Genomic DNA, 14,943 nt, shown 5'->3' with positions numbered 1-14,943 from the left:
GGGAGGGGTTCAGACCCAGGTCCCCGAGTTTATTGATGAGCTTGGAGGGTACTATGCTGTTGAATGAGGATGTGTAGTCAATAAACAGCATTCTTACATAGCTATTCCTCTTGTCCAGATGGGATTGGGCAGTGTGCAGTGTGATGGCGATTGCATCGTCTGTGGATCTATTGGGGCAGTATGCAAATTGAAGTGGGTCGAGGGTGTCAGGTAAGGTGGAGGTGATATGATCCTTAACTAGCCTCTCAAAGCACTTCATGATGACAGAAGTGAGTGCTACGGGCCGATAGTCATTTAGTTCAGTTGCCTTTACTTTCTTGGGTACAGCATCAATGGTGGATATCTTGAAGCAAGTGGGGACAGCAGACTGGAATAAGGAGAGATTGATTATATTCGTAAACAGCTGGTCTGCACATGCTGTGAGGACGCGGCTAAGGATGCTGTCTGGGCCAGCAGCCTTTCGAGGGTTAACATGATTAATTAAATGTCTTACTCACATCGGCCATAGAGAATGAAAGCCCACAGTCCTCGGGAGCGGCCTGCGTTGTTGGCACTGTGTTATCTTCAAAACGGGTGAAGAAGGTGTTTAGCTTGTTTGGGAACAAGACGTCGATGTCCGCGAAGTGGCTGTTTTCCCCTTTGTAATTCGGGATTGTTTGGAGTCCCTGCCACATACATCTTGTGTCTGAGCTGTTGAGTTGCGACTCCACTTTGTCTCTGTACTGACGTTTTGCCTGTTTGATTGCTTTACGGAGGGCATATCTGCACTGTTTGTATTCGATAAGTTCAATTGCCTTGGGGGGTACGAACAAAGGAACCAATTCAGGAAAGTCTTATTTCTGGTCGGAGCTTCCGCTGCTTTGATATCCAAAAGTTATTTCTGGCTGTATGTAATAACACGTAAAACGTTCTAGGCTAATAATATAAGAAATAACAAAAATGTTTTTATTTAAATACTGCAAAATTGCTTAGGAGCTAGAAGCAGAGCTGCCATGTCTATCGGCGCCATCTTCAAATCTTCAGATGAATACTAATGAGGAGAAAAACATTGAACTGTTGTACCAATCTCTTCTAGGGGTCTTTATATAGTTCATTAGAGTTAGACTGTTAGACAGTGGGCTAGGATGTCACAGAGAGGAACAGAGACTGTTTATGCCCTGAGCTACTGTCAGTTTTGAGCTTTTAATGGTGCAGGCTGAATTTAATGGTCCGTTTCATCTGTCTGTTCACGGGATGAATAAGACCATAAAGGCTATACATTAGTCTTAGAATGACTAAGAGGGGCAAGACAATATTAGACACAGATACACAGATTAATCTTCCACGGGTAATGGCACTGTCTGTCTACAGCTCTACAGGAGAATGGGATTCACTTTTAGATAAACATCGATAATTCAATTCAGGGGAGACCGTAGCGAGAAACAATTGAACACAACACATCCATTTTGAATGATAGTATCTCAAATGTTATGGTTCTACGTCTGCCACTCTGGATGGAAAGCTATCTATCCAGGAAAATGCAAAAACTTTTCTTGAATTTATTTTTGGACAGTAATGATTGACACTGTGGTGTTCCTCAAGACACCTGCCTAGGCCCACTCCTCTACTCTATCTTGACTAATGATTTACCCTCAGTAATGAATAAAGCAAGAGTGGTTATGTATGCTGATGACTCTATAATGTATAGCGCTGCATGAACACACTGTATAATGAGCTAACAGTACTGAGCAAAGAACTAAGAAGTGTGTTTGAGTGGGTTAACATGAATACATTTCTTAAAGAAAATGCATTGTATTTGGTCGAAGATATATGCTTGCCTCATGACCTTCAATTACACTTGTAAATGGATGTGTTCCCTGTAGAAGAAGTAAAAAATACCAAATTACTTGGTGTCACATTGGACACAGCTCTATCCTGGTCTGAACATATGTGAGCCCTTTCAAGAAGTTAGGCTTATGTCACACGTCACTACTTTACAGGAGAGGCATTTGAACATTGTTTTCTATTTTTTTAATCAAAATGTGTTTTGGGGCAGAAATGGAACATGTGAACTTTCATGTGCCATAATAACAAACTTGTATTCCATCTGTAAATATAAATAAAACATTTACATTACAAGACTAGTTGGTTTAGCCACAGAAAAAGACAGGAACCTGGCTGAGATAATGGATGGGCTGGACTTGCCGAGAGATGAGTTTGGATTGGTCTGCCATGTAGCACACTTCTGTCTATAACATGAGCTGCTCAGTATGTGTAGATAATCCTTACTACTGCAGCTTTTTTGAAAGACATAACTAACCCTGGAGAACTGCAAAAGTGTTGCTACTACTCTCAAAAACATTGCTGCCCATAATTTAGCAGACACTACAGACAAAGATCAGTGAGAAAAAGTTGTCATTTTCATTGCAAGTTAAGGTGTACTGTTAGCTAGCTAGCGAGCATTACCTTGATGGCTCGCTCGTTAATGTTATGTGTATGATCTGTGTAGTAATATAATTTATATCTCAGAAAGTAATTTGTATTGCTAGTTATAGCCTACTGTTAGCTAGCTAGCTAACACCGAACCTAGTTGGTTAGCTTTAGCTACCTGCAGATTCACACTCCAGCATTTCATGCATGTTTGCTAGCTATGGCAATACGTTTGTATTGTAGCTATGGGTTGGGAATATGGTAAATTGTTAAACTAGCTAGCTACATGTCTAAACAAAAATACTCCACTTTGCCAGATGATTACATGATCCAACAAGTTAGCCAGGTGTGTCTGGGGGTGATTACGGCCATCTATTGTATTTCATGAACATGTGTACATGTCTAGTACACAAGTGTGACGCATCCACTTACTTTAGCTAGATGTGGCTTGAGGGTGGATATATAATTTATTTCTCTGGGTAAGGATCCTCTTAATAATTTCACCACTTTTAGTATTGAAATCTTTGGTTGCTTACAACACTACTTTTTCACTCTGTTTAGGACATGGCCTTTCATGTGAATCCTTAAAGACATGGGTGGGGCTTAAGAGGGTGTGAATGATGCTGAACAGGTGTAGACAAAGAAGTGCTCTCCAGTAGGTGTACCAAAACATTCAAGGGCCATTTTCAACTTTCAAAGCAGAATTACTTTCCCTATTGTTCCTGCAGTGATATACAATTTTGTAGCTCCGAGTCTCTGTATCCAATATAAAAAACACCATTTCACATTTTGCTACATGAGACCAAATAGATATTGTAATTATAACGGATAAGAGCATTGCTATAACAAGAAAATTGTCTGAGTATGTAACATCCAGCACTCTGAATCAGGTGATTCAATCTTTGATTCTATCACACCTAGATTACTGCCCTGTCTTAAGATCATCTGCAGCAAAAAAAGAAACAAAAAAGCTCCAACTGTATGAATGTCAACTGAATGCATCAGAATCTTTCATGCCGTCAAATTGAAAGCAAATTACTATACAGTCTTCTGATTTTCATTAGGAATGTAACATTTTCAACAAACCACAGTCTTTTTCAGGCCAATTAGTGTATTCCATGTGTAACTCTGTGTTGTTGTATGTGTCGAATTGCTTTGCTTTATCTTGGCCAGGTCGCAGTTGCAAATGAGAACTTGTTCTCAACTAGCCTACCTGGTTAAATAAAGGTGAAATAAAAATTAAATACTAGCAACAAACATAACCACCAAACCAGACAGGAAGTTCAGGTGATCTGATACCCCCGAGGACAAACAGTTACATATTTTTATTTTTTTATTTCATTATTTAACCAGGTAAACTAGTTGAGAACAAGTTCTCATATACAACTGCAACCTGGCCAAGATAAAGCAAAGCAGTGCGACACAAACAACAACACAGAGTTACACATGGAATAAACAAGCGTACCAGCACAATAGAAAAAAAGAAAGTCTATATACAGTGTGTGCAAATGGCGCGAGGAGGTAGGCAATAAATAGGCCATAGTAGCGAAGTAATTACAATTTAGCAGATTTAGCAGATTAACACTGGAGTGATAAATGAGCAGATGATGATGTGCAAGTAGAGATACTGGTGTGCAGAAAGTAAATTAAAACAATATGGGGATGATGTAGGTAGATTGGGTGGGTTATTTACAGATGGACTATGTACAGCTGCAGCGATCGGTTAGCTGCTCACATACAGAGCCATCACTGAATATAATTATTTACCAATTTCTCAGGCAAAAAGTAAATCCACCTTCAAGAAAGCAATAAAAGAACATCCAATGTGATCAACCATATGACTGCACAGATACTAATGCCAGACAGCATCTCCTGAATGTTAAATGTATTACCGGTCAGGTATTTTAATTGTCTGTAACGTCGACTTGTTAAAAGTTTGTAACGTCTTAATGTAAATTGTAATTGTCTGTAATGTCCACTTGTTAAAAGTTTGTAACGTCTTAATGTAAATTGTAATTGTTTGTAATGTCTTTTTAGTTCTGTGTTGGACCCCAGGAAGATTAGCTGACATTACAGCGTCAGCTAATGGGGATCCTAATAATACTTTTAATTCAAATCTCACCATGTGCTTTGCCTTAACCACTCACTCCAGATGAAAACTCCATACATCTATTTTCCCTGAATCCACAACAAGATTCCCTTTCCCAACCTCATTAGCGAGAACATCAAAAGGTTCTCTTTACTCTACAGCCATGATAACCACAATTAGAAACCAAAATAGCTTTGCTGCTGCTTGTCTTGTCTGGGTCCTTGTGTTTATACATCCAAACAGAACTGAACAACTCAAACTCTGCGTAATCCCCAGAAAAATAACCCATTGAACTGTGCTAATGACTCAAGTCTGCTGCTACTGAGTAATTGGAGGTATTAGATTAACTCACACATCAATACAACTTGCAGACCAAATGTGCTTTGATTAACAGTGTAGATATTTGAATACTTTAACTCTAGGATCATAATATCGTCAGAAAAATGCAAAAACTTCTAACTAACCCTAACATATCTATCAACGCTCTTATCGAGAGCAGCTTAAAGTAGTTAGTACATACATTTTCATACTGGTACCCCATGGTGATCAAACCCACACCATGGCATTACAAGCACCATACTCTACCAAGTGAGCCACTCTACCAAGTAACCCACTCATGCTTAATGTCTATAGCCCGGTTCAACGCTAACTCTAGCCTCAACCCTATCTCTAACCTAAGCATAATGTCCACACCCTGGGTCAACACTAACCTTAGCCATAACACAAACTTCATGTCCACACCCCGGCTCAACCCTAACCCTCAACCCTAACCCTAGCTTCATGTCCTCATCCTGGATCAACCCTAACCCTAGTCATAATCCTGACCCCTTAGCATCAGGTTGGTGGAGCAGAAACACATTGAGAGCTCTTTAGAGGTCAACGGTGAAAGGTGAATGTGACAAACCTGCCCTGGTTGATGGCTGCGATTTCGGACCCGGAGCAGATATCCTGCAGGATGTAGGTGTTCTGGTCGCAGGTTGTGTTGAGCGTGGTGTAGTTGGGTTTACACACAGTCAGAAAGTAAGGCGCATGGTAGCCCGTCGCTAGCTGGAGGATGTCCGTGATGAGAGCTGTGGCACACAGGCCAAACACATGGACACCTGGTTGGCAGAGACACACACATGCACGCACGACACATGCACACACACACATACATGCACACACACATGCACACACACACCCAGTTAGCATATATTTATTTTTATACTTGGGCCTTGTCATGTATTTTTTTCATTATTCATAAAAATTCATACTTAAGGGGCTGAGACAGTCTCATCAGGTAAACCAAATTAAACTTACCAATAAATCTGACAGCTCTGCGGATGAAGGAGTTAAAGCTACAGCCTGCTGCATTGATGTCTGCCTCTGCCCCGACACCCTTCCTCTTTCTGGACAGACAGCAGAACAGGATCCCCTCTCCGATCATTATCTGTGGACAGAGACACGGTCATCACTGTGGACACATACACTTATAGCACACACACACACACACACACACACACACACACACACACACACACACACACACACACACACACACACACACACACACACACACACACACACACACACACACACACACACAGTAGGATTAAGAGATCACCTTTCCCATGAACTCTGTCTACCTCTGTTTCAAATGACTGCCTTTCCTCTCAGCGCTCTGTTTTCGGGATAAAGTACAGCTCTCTGTCTTTGGCATAGCCCCAGACGAAAGGTTAGGGAAAGGCCAAGGCACACTTTCCCTGCAGTATGTAGTACTATGGCCTACCATTCCAATGTACAACTCTCAGCACTAACCAGCTGTGGTAATCATGATTTTATAACCCACAAACAGCTGACTGACCAATATCACAATACCTTCCAACTAGGCTTGGAGCGACATACCGTTTACCGGGGTATTTTGAAATACCAACAGTATGATTTTCAATACCGTAAAAAAAATATATAATAATAATAATTAGCCCTCGCGTAGGCTGAGGAGGTGAGCGCTACACCACTGCTTATAAGTTAAGTATAACTATAAGAAATCTAAGATGTGTCAAATAAATTATATCCAGCTCGGAGCTCCAGCTATGCATTTGGTTTGCTAACTTGCTAGCTAAGTGGGTAGATGTCAAGATCAAGCTTCTCGTTTACAGCAGAGACATTCCTTTAAAATAAAAATTAAACAGCGCCCCCTGTGTGGACATTCGGTAATACCATATACCCTGACATGGTACAGAAACGGTATGACCCCCAACCCTACTTCCAATATAGAACATGAATAACTTCAGCCCCCTAGGTGTACAGTAAGTCTCTCCCTTGTGTCTGGAACTTTGACAAACAGGACCACAGGACAACAGGCTGTCGTATGTGTCTGAATAAACCCCTCCACACTGACCTTCAAACACAATCCAATCCCCTCTGCTCTGTTCAGAGGAGCTGAAACAATAAACACACACACATATCACCACACCTGTCAATCAATCAGAATCTTTCTCTGTTACCCGATCCATAATCTCAGAACTGAGAACCAAATATTGTGGGCCAGCCAGCTACCACAAGAGACTACCCACACCATGACAACTTGAATAAAGCATGAATCCCAATGATACATCCTCTCCCACAGCTCTGATACAGTCATTACTAGTCTATAATAACCCCTCTTATGTTTGTCAGTGTGAATGCATGAGGAGTTTAAATCTCAGTGGGGTTGTGTGTTTGATGTCAGCAGTGATCCACACCCTGTCCTGGCCTGGCACAGGCAGGGTGTTGTGAGAAGTAAGGGCTAAACCCCAGGGTGTTGTGGGTACTGGAGTATGGTCTAACTAAGCCTTTGGCGTCGGGTCTGTTGTCACACTGTGACGTGAATGAGGGGCCAGGTATCATGCAGCTATCACCATGGCAGCACACTCTGCCCATCTGACAGGTTGAGAGTGTGAGTGTGAGTGTGTCTCTCTGTGTGTGTGTGTGTGTGTGTGTGTGTGTGTGTGTGTGTGTGTGTGTGTGTGTGTGTGTGTGTGTGTGTGTGTGTGTGTGTGTGTGTGTGTGTGTGTGTGCGCGCACGCGCGGGCAGGCGGGCGTGTGCATCTGCGCGTGTGTGAGTGAGTGCGAGAGAGAGAGAGCAACAGAACACTGAGCTATGACAACTGGCCGAACCACAGGACCCTGCACTACCTGCAGGTACTTCCTTTCTAATGATACATGTGCTCTATAACAAACCAATACACAGTGCTCCGATAGAGATGGTGAAAATGGCTTGGTGATCTGAACTAATAGAATGTTGTAGCATTATCGTACTTACAGTAGACAGGTTAATTGTTGTTTTCACATGTTGTTATTGTGGCACGTTAGGTTAGGACTATACCTATATGTACACATATTTCACAGCGTTAGCTGATGTTTGGGAACTGCATCTGAGTGGATTGCAGAAGGAATATAGATGTATTTACAGTGTTAGCATTCAGAACATTAAACATACTGTACACTCATATGCTCTGAGATATATTTCTGTCTCAGTGCCGTGATGCTTGTTTTTTATTCATCCCAATCAGTATTTATTATCAGCTAGTACATCTCACTAAATGTAACGGATTTTATCAGTGCTGCTAAAGAACTGGAATTGTATTTGGTGCTGTATGTACATGTCCTAAAGCACCAGACCAGTAGTAAACATGGACAGCAGAAATTGAGTAATCTTTACCTTTCAGAAAAGGGTGAGGGGTACAGTAGGTAAGTATGTGCTCTGACATGAAGTCACTGTCAAACACGCATATTTTGACCAATGGGTAAAATAATAGAACAATGTTAATTGTGTAGATAATCCTCTAATAAAACCAATGGTCCAAACCTCATGTCTTTATCATAATCCGTTCCGAACTTATTGGAGTTTTTACCATTGTAGGATGGTCAAATTGAGGCCAGAGAAAAAAATCTGGAAAATAATTAAGGTTACCTGACCGGTTTACCATTGAACTCGTCATCTTTCTTCTCAAATCCGGAGGACATCAAACAATATGGAGGTAAGATAGATATTGATTTTGAGACATGACATATAGTATTTTCATATTTTAGTATACGCTATTCATATTAATGTGAAGTTCCTGTTATTTTTTAAAAGACTCACAAAAACAAGCGTATCTCTGTGAAATGTCAAGGGAGCACTGAGCATACCGCAATTTTTGTCTTCTTTTCAAAGCATTTTACATTTAATTCAACTTGTGTCATGCTGATTTTGCTATTTGCGACCCACAACTTGGAAGACGACAACCACAAAATGTAAAAAAAACTCAAAAGTTTTGGTGAGAAAGCTGCCCCGCTCTGTCAACATACATCGGTGCTTATTATTGGATGTATTAGGTTAAGAAATCTGACTTTTTGGATATAATGTTAATGTGTTAATGATGTGTAAAAGAAAGACCTCACTGAACGATTCAGAACATGAACAATTATTTTTTGTCTTGGTAAAAAAAACAAAAAGTATAACATAAGGAAGTGAAATGTCATCACCAAAGTGCCTTTTCACCTACTCTGGGCAGAGTGGGTAGACACCTTACAGTCAGTCTGAGAAGATGCTTCGAAAAGCACCTTAGTCAACACCATTGTGAGGGGACGTTTTAAAGAAGAAGAGAGAATGGTTCACACTTCAGAACAGTTTAGTCTTCTTGTCATTTTTCAAACACAGCAACATGCCTCCAGGACTCCCAGGAAGTCGGGTGTGAACTAATCAACGCGTTTCTGCATGAGCAGCCTGCTTGAAAACACAACGAAACACTGCAAGACCCACTCATTCATAACACCCACTTAAACCACAGAACAAAAAAAGAGGACCCCAAACTGTAGTTTCAAACTGACAGTTCACCTGGGGACCTTTAGATAGCGATAACTCCATAGCCAGTGACAAAAACACATTGACTGAGTCAGGATAAGTCTTGAAGAGATTGTTAGCTACAGAGACTACTCTGGGGTGGCTGACAGTCAAATGCTGGCTGACAGTAGCAGCCACAGTATACGCACCTGTGAGAACAGTCAGCCACAGTGTATTCACCTGAGAAACTCAAGATCTGCTTGCTACAGTACCGAGCGTTGCTAGGAGATCTCTGTGAAAGTAATGCGTCATCAGACAACTAAAGTCAGTAGAATTCCACTGATGCCAGATACAATACATTACCAAATGTATGTGGACACCTGCTCATCAAAAATCTCAGTCCAAAATCATGGGCATTAATATGGAGTTGGTCCTCCTTTGCTGCTGTAACAGCCTCCGCTCTTCTGGGATGGCTTTCCACTAGATGTTGGAACATTGCTGCAAGGACTTACTTTAATTCAGCCACAAGAGTATTAGTGAGTATTAGTGAGGTCTAGCACTGAAGTTGGGCGATTAGGCCTGGCTCGCAGTCAGTGCTCCAATACATCCCAAAGGTGTTCGAGGGGTTTGAGGTCGGGACTCTGTGCAGGCCAGTCAAGATCTTCCACACTGATCTCAACAAACCATTTATATACGGACCTTGCTTTGTGCACGTGGGCATTGCTATGCTGATATAGGAAAGGGCCTTCCCCAAACTGTTGCCACAAAGTTGGAACCACAGAATCATATAGAATGTCATTGTATGCTGTAGCGTTAAGAATTCCCTTCACTGCTGGTTCGATCCCAGGCTGTGTGGCAGCCGGCCGCGACCGGGAGACCCATGAGGCGGTGCACAACTGGCTAAGCATCGTCCGAGTTAGGGGAGGTTTTGGCTGGGCGGGTTGTCCTTGTCCCATCGCGCTCTAGCGGCTCCTGTTGTCCTTGTCAAAATGCTCGCTGACACGATCGCCAGGTGTACGGTGTTTCCTCCGACACATTGGTGCCGCTGGCTTCCGGGTTAAGCGAGCATTGTGTCAAGAAGCAGTGCGGCTTGGCGGGTCGTGTTTCGGAGGATGCACGGCACTTGACCTTCGCCTCTCCCGAGTCCGTACGGGAGTTGCAGCGATGGGACAAGACTGTAACTACCAATTGAATATCACGAAATTGGGGAGAAAAATGGGTATAAAATGTTTTATTAATTAAAAAGAAGAGGCCTAGCCTGAACCATGAAAAACAGCCCGAGACCATTATTCCTCCTCCACCAAAATTTACAGTTGGCACTATGCATTCGGGCAGGTAGCGTTGTCCTGGCATCTGCCAAACCCAGATTCGTCCGTCGGACTGTAAGATGGTGAAGCGTGATTCATCACTCCAGAGAACACGTTTCCAGTGCTCCAGAGTCCAATGGGGGTGAGCTTTACATAATTCCAGTCGATGCTTGGCATTGTGCATGGTGATCTTAGACTTGTGTGTAGCTGCTTAGCCATGGAAACTAATTTCATTAAGCTCCAGACGGGACAAGCACACAGTTCTTGTGCTGACATTGCTTCTAGAAGTAGTTTGGAACTCAGTAGTGAGTGTTGCAACCGAGGACAGGTGATTTTTACGAGCTACGCGCTTCAGCACTCGGTTGTCCCGTTCTGTGAGCTTGTGTGGCCTACCACTTCGGGGCTAAGCTGTTGTTGTTTCTAGACAGCTCTAGCAGGGCAGAAATTTGATGAACTGACTTTTTGGAAAGGTGGCATCCTATGACGGTGCCACGTTGCAAGTCACTGAGCTCTTCAGTAAGTATGGGCCATTCTACTACCATTGTTTTTGTCTATGGAGATTGCATGGCTGTGTGCTTGGTTTTATACACCTGTCTGCAACGGGTGTGGCTGAAATAGCCGAATCCACACATTTTAAGGTAGTTTTGTAATTACAGTGCCTTCGTAAAGTATTCAGACCCCTTGACTTTTTCCTAAATTTGTTGTTACAGCCTTATTCTAAAATGGATTAAAGAAATAAAACATCTCAGCAATCTACACACAATACCTCATAATGACAAACCAAAAAAAGGTTTTTAGAATTGATAAAAAACAGAAATACCTTATTTACATAAGAAATCAGACCAATTGCTATAAGACTTGATAATCAGCTCAGGTGCATCCTGTTTCCATTGATCATCCTTGTGATGTATATACAAATTGATTGGAGTCCACCTGTGGTAAGTTCAATTGATTGGACATTAGTTGGAAAGACCCACAGTGCATGTCAGAGCAAAAGCCATGAGGTTGAAGGAATTGTCCGTTGAGCTCCGAGACAGGATTGTGTCGAGGCACAGATTGGTGAAAGGGTACCAAAAATGTCTGCAGCAATGACGGTCCACAATTCACAGTTGCCTCCATCTTCCTAGAGGTGTCCGCCCGGCCAAACTGAGCAATTGGGGGAGAAGGGCCTTGCTCAGGGAGGTGACCAAGATCCCGATGGTCTCTCTAATAGAGCTCTAGAGTTCCTCTGTGGGGATGGGAGAACCTTCCAGATGGACAACCATCTCCTCCTCCCCCTCCCCCCCCCTCCTCCCTCTCTGCAGATGACTTCGTCAACCATTTTGAAAAGAAGGTCGACGACATCCGATCCTCGTTTGCTAAGTCAAACGACACCGCTGGTTCTGCTCACACTGCCCTACCCTGTGCTCTGACCTCTTTCTCCCCTCTCTCTCCAGATGACATCTCGCGTCTTGTGACGGCCGGCCGCCCAACAACCTGCCCGCTTGACCCTATCCCCTCCTCTCTTCTCCAGACCATCTCCGGTGACCTTCTCCCTTACCTCACCTCGCTCATCAACTCATCCCTGACCGCTGGCTACGTCCCTCCCGTCTTCAAGAGAGCGAGAGTTGCACCCCTTCTGAAAAAACCTACACTCGATCCCTCCGATGTCAACAACTACAGACCAGTATCCCTTCTTTCTTTTCTCTCCAAAACTCTTGAACGTGCCGTCCTTGGCCAGCTCTCCCGCTATCTCTCTCAGAATTACCTTCTTGATCCAAATCAGTCAGGTTTCAAGACTAGTCATTCAACTGAGACTGCTCTTCTCTGTATCACGGAGGCGCTCCGCACTGCTAAAGCTAACTCTCTCTCCTCTGCTCTCATCCTTCTAGACCTATCGGCTGCCTTCGATACTGTGAACCATCAGATCCTCCTCTCCACCCTCTCCGAGTTGGGCATCTCCGGCGCGGCCCACGCTTGGATTGCGTCCTACCTGACAGGTCGCTCCTACCAGGTGGCGTGGCGAGAATCCGTCTCCTCACCACGTGCTCTCACCACTGGTGTCCCCCAGGGCTCTGTTCTAGGCCCTCTCCTATTCTCGCTATACACCAAGTCACTTGGCTCTGTCATAACCTCACATGGTCTCTCCTATCATTGCTATGCAGACGACACACAATTAATCTTCTCCTTTCCCCTTCTGACGACCAGGTGGCGAATCGCATCTCTGCATGTCTGGCAGACATATCAGTGTGGATGACGGATCATCACCTCAAGCTGAACCTCGGCAAGACGGAGCTGCTCTTCCTCCCGGGGAAGGACTGCCCGTTCCATGATCTCGCCATCACGGTTGACAACTCCATTGTGTCCTCGTCCCAGAGCGCTAAGAACCTTGGCGTGATCCTGGACAACACCCTGTCGTTCTCAAATAACATCAAGGCGGTGGCCCGTTCCTGTAGGTTCATGCTCTACAACATCCGCAGAGTACGACCCTGCCTCACACAGGAAGCGGCGCAGGTCCTAATCCAGGCACTTGTCATCTCCCGTCTGGATTACTGCAACTCGCTGTTGGCTGGGCTCCCTGCCTGTGCCATTAAACCCCTACAACTCATCCAGAACGCCGCAGCCCGTCTGGTGTTCAACCTTCCCAAGTTCTCTCACGTCACCCCGCTCCTCCGCTCTCTCCACTGGCTTCCAGTTGAAGCTCGCATCCGCTACAAGACCATGGTGCTTGCCTACGGAGCTGTGAGGGGAACGGCACCTCACTACCTCCAGGCTCTGATCAGGCCCTACACCCAAACAAGGGCACTGCGTTCATCCACCTCTGGCCTGCTCGCCTCCCTACCACTGAGGAAGTACAGTTCCCGCTCAGCCCAGTCAAAACTGTTCGCTGCTCTGGCCCCCCAATGGTGGAACAAACTCCCTCACGACGCCAGGACAGCGGAGTCAATCACCACCTTCCGGAGACACCTGAAACCCCACCTCTTTAAGGAATACCTAGGATAGGATAAAGTAATCCTTCTCCCCCCTTAAAAGACCTAGATGCACTATTGTAAAGTGGCTGTTCCACTGGATGTCATAAGGTGAAAGCACCAATTTGTAAGTCGCTCTGGATAAGAGCGTCTGCTAAATGACTTAAATGTAAATGTAAATGTCTGCAGCACTCTACCAATTAGGCCTTTATGGTAGAGTTGCCAGACGGAAGCCACTCCTCAGTAAAAGGCACATGACAGCCTGCTTGGAGTTCACCAAAAGGCACCTAAAGACTCTCAGATCATGAGAAACAAGATTTTCTGGTCTGATGAAACCAAGATTGAACTATTTGGCCTGAATGCCAAGCGTCACATCTGGAGGAAACCTGGCATTATCCCTACCTCAAAGCATGGTGGTTGCAGCATCATATGCTGTGGGGATATTTTTCAGCGGCAGGGACTGGGAGACTAGTCAGGATCGAAGGAAAGATGAACGGAGCAAAGTATAGAGCGATCCTTGATGAAAACCTGCCCTAGAGCACTCAGGACCTCAGACTGGGGAGAAGGTTCACCTTCCAACAGGACAACAACCTTAAGCACACAGGCAAGATAACGCAGGAGTGTCTTTGGGACAAGTCTCTGAATGTCCTTGAGTGGTCCAGCCAGAGCCCGGACTTGAACCCGATCGAACATCTCTGGAAAGACCTGAAAATAGCTGTGCAGCAACACTCCCCATCCAACCTGACAGAGCTTGAGAGGATCTATAGAGAGGAATGGGAGAAACTCCCCAAATACAGGTGTGTCAAGCTTGTAGCGCCATACCCAAAAATAATCGAGGCTGTAATCGCTGCCAAAGGTGCGACAACAAAGTACTGAGTAAAGGGTCTGAATACTTTTGTAAATGTAACATTTCAGTTTTTTTTTAAATACATTTTCAAAAACCTGTTTTTGCTTTGTCATTATGGGATATTGTGTGTAGATTGATGAGGGAAAAAATGATTTAACCCATTTTAGAATAAGGCTGAAATGTAACAACATTTTCTAAAAGTCGAGGGATCTGAATACTATCCGATTGCCCTGTATAGTATAGTTGAAGATGCTATTTGTGATAAGTGCCTTTTCTTTTTATAAGTGCCTCAGATCAATACAGGAGGATTCTGGTAGTAAACAAGGTTTTCTGCTGGATAGAGAAAATATTTTGATGAGAGTTAGAGTTTTGTTTCGACAAGTCAAACTTCTCAAACACATCATTGGTCATACTTCGGACAACATCTTCAAAACCCTTAGCAGACGGTAATCTCAGTCTTTTGACTTTAGTGGGGAAGAGGCATCAACAGTGACACCAGATGAATTTGAATGTCAGATCACTGTAACCCTTCATCTTAGCATGTAAAGACCTCCAGC

The 14,943-nt window shown here is 43.8% G+C and overlaps 1 protein-coding gene across 1 annotated transcript in view; it reads right to left on the bottom strand.

The window, feature by feature from the left end:
* LOC115105064 (phospholipid phosphatase-related protein type 4) overlaps positions 1–14,943 on the bottom strand; it is a 39,623-nt gene that overhangs the window by 14,577 nt on the left and 10,103 nt on the right. Inside the window, 2 exon segments of the mRNA XM_029626617.2 lie at positions 5,403–5,598; positions 5,798–5,927. Of these exon segments, the coding sequence (XP_029482477.2) occupies positions 5,403–5,598; positions 5,798–5,927 (326 nt within the window).

This window comes from Oncorhynchus nerka, linkage group LG22 (genome assembly GCF_034236695.1).
Source record: "Oncorhynchus nerka isolate Pitt River linkage group LG22, Oner_Uvic_2.0, whole genome shotgun sequence".
NCBI lineage: Eukaryota > Metazoa > Chordata > Actinopteri > Salmoniformes > Salmonidae > Oncorhynchus > Oncorhynchus nerka.
Note: the sequence above shows the minus strand (reverse complement) of the source record. Positions and strands in the feature narration are given on the sequence as shown.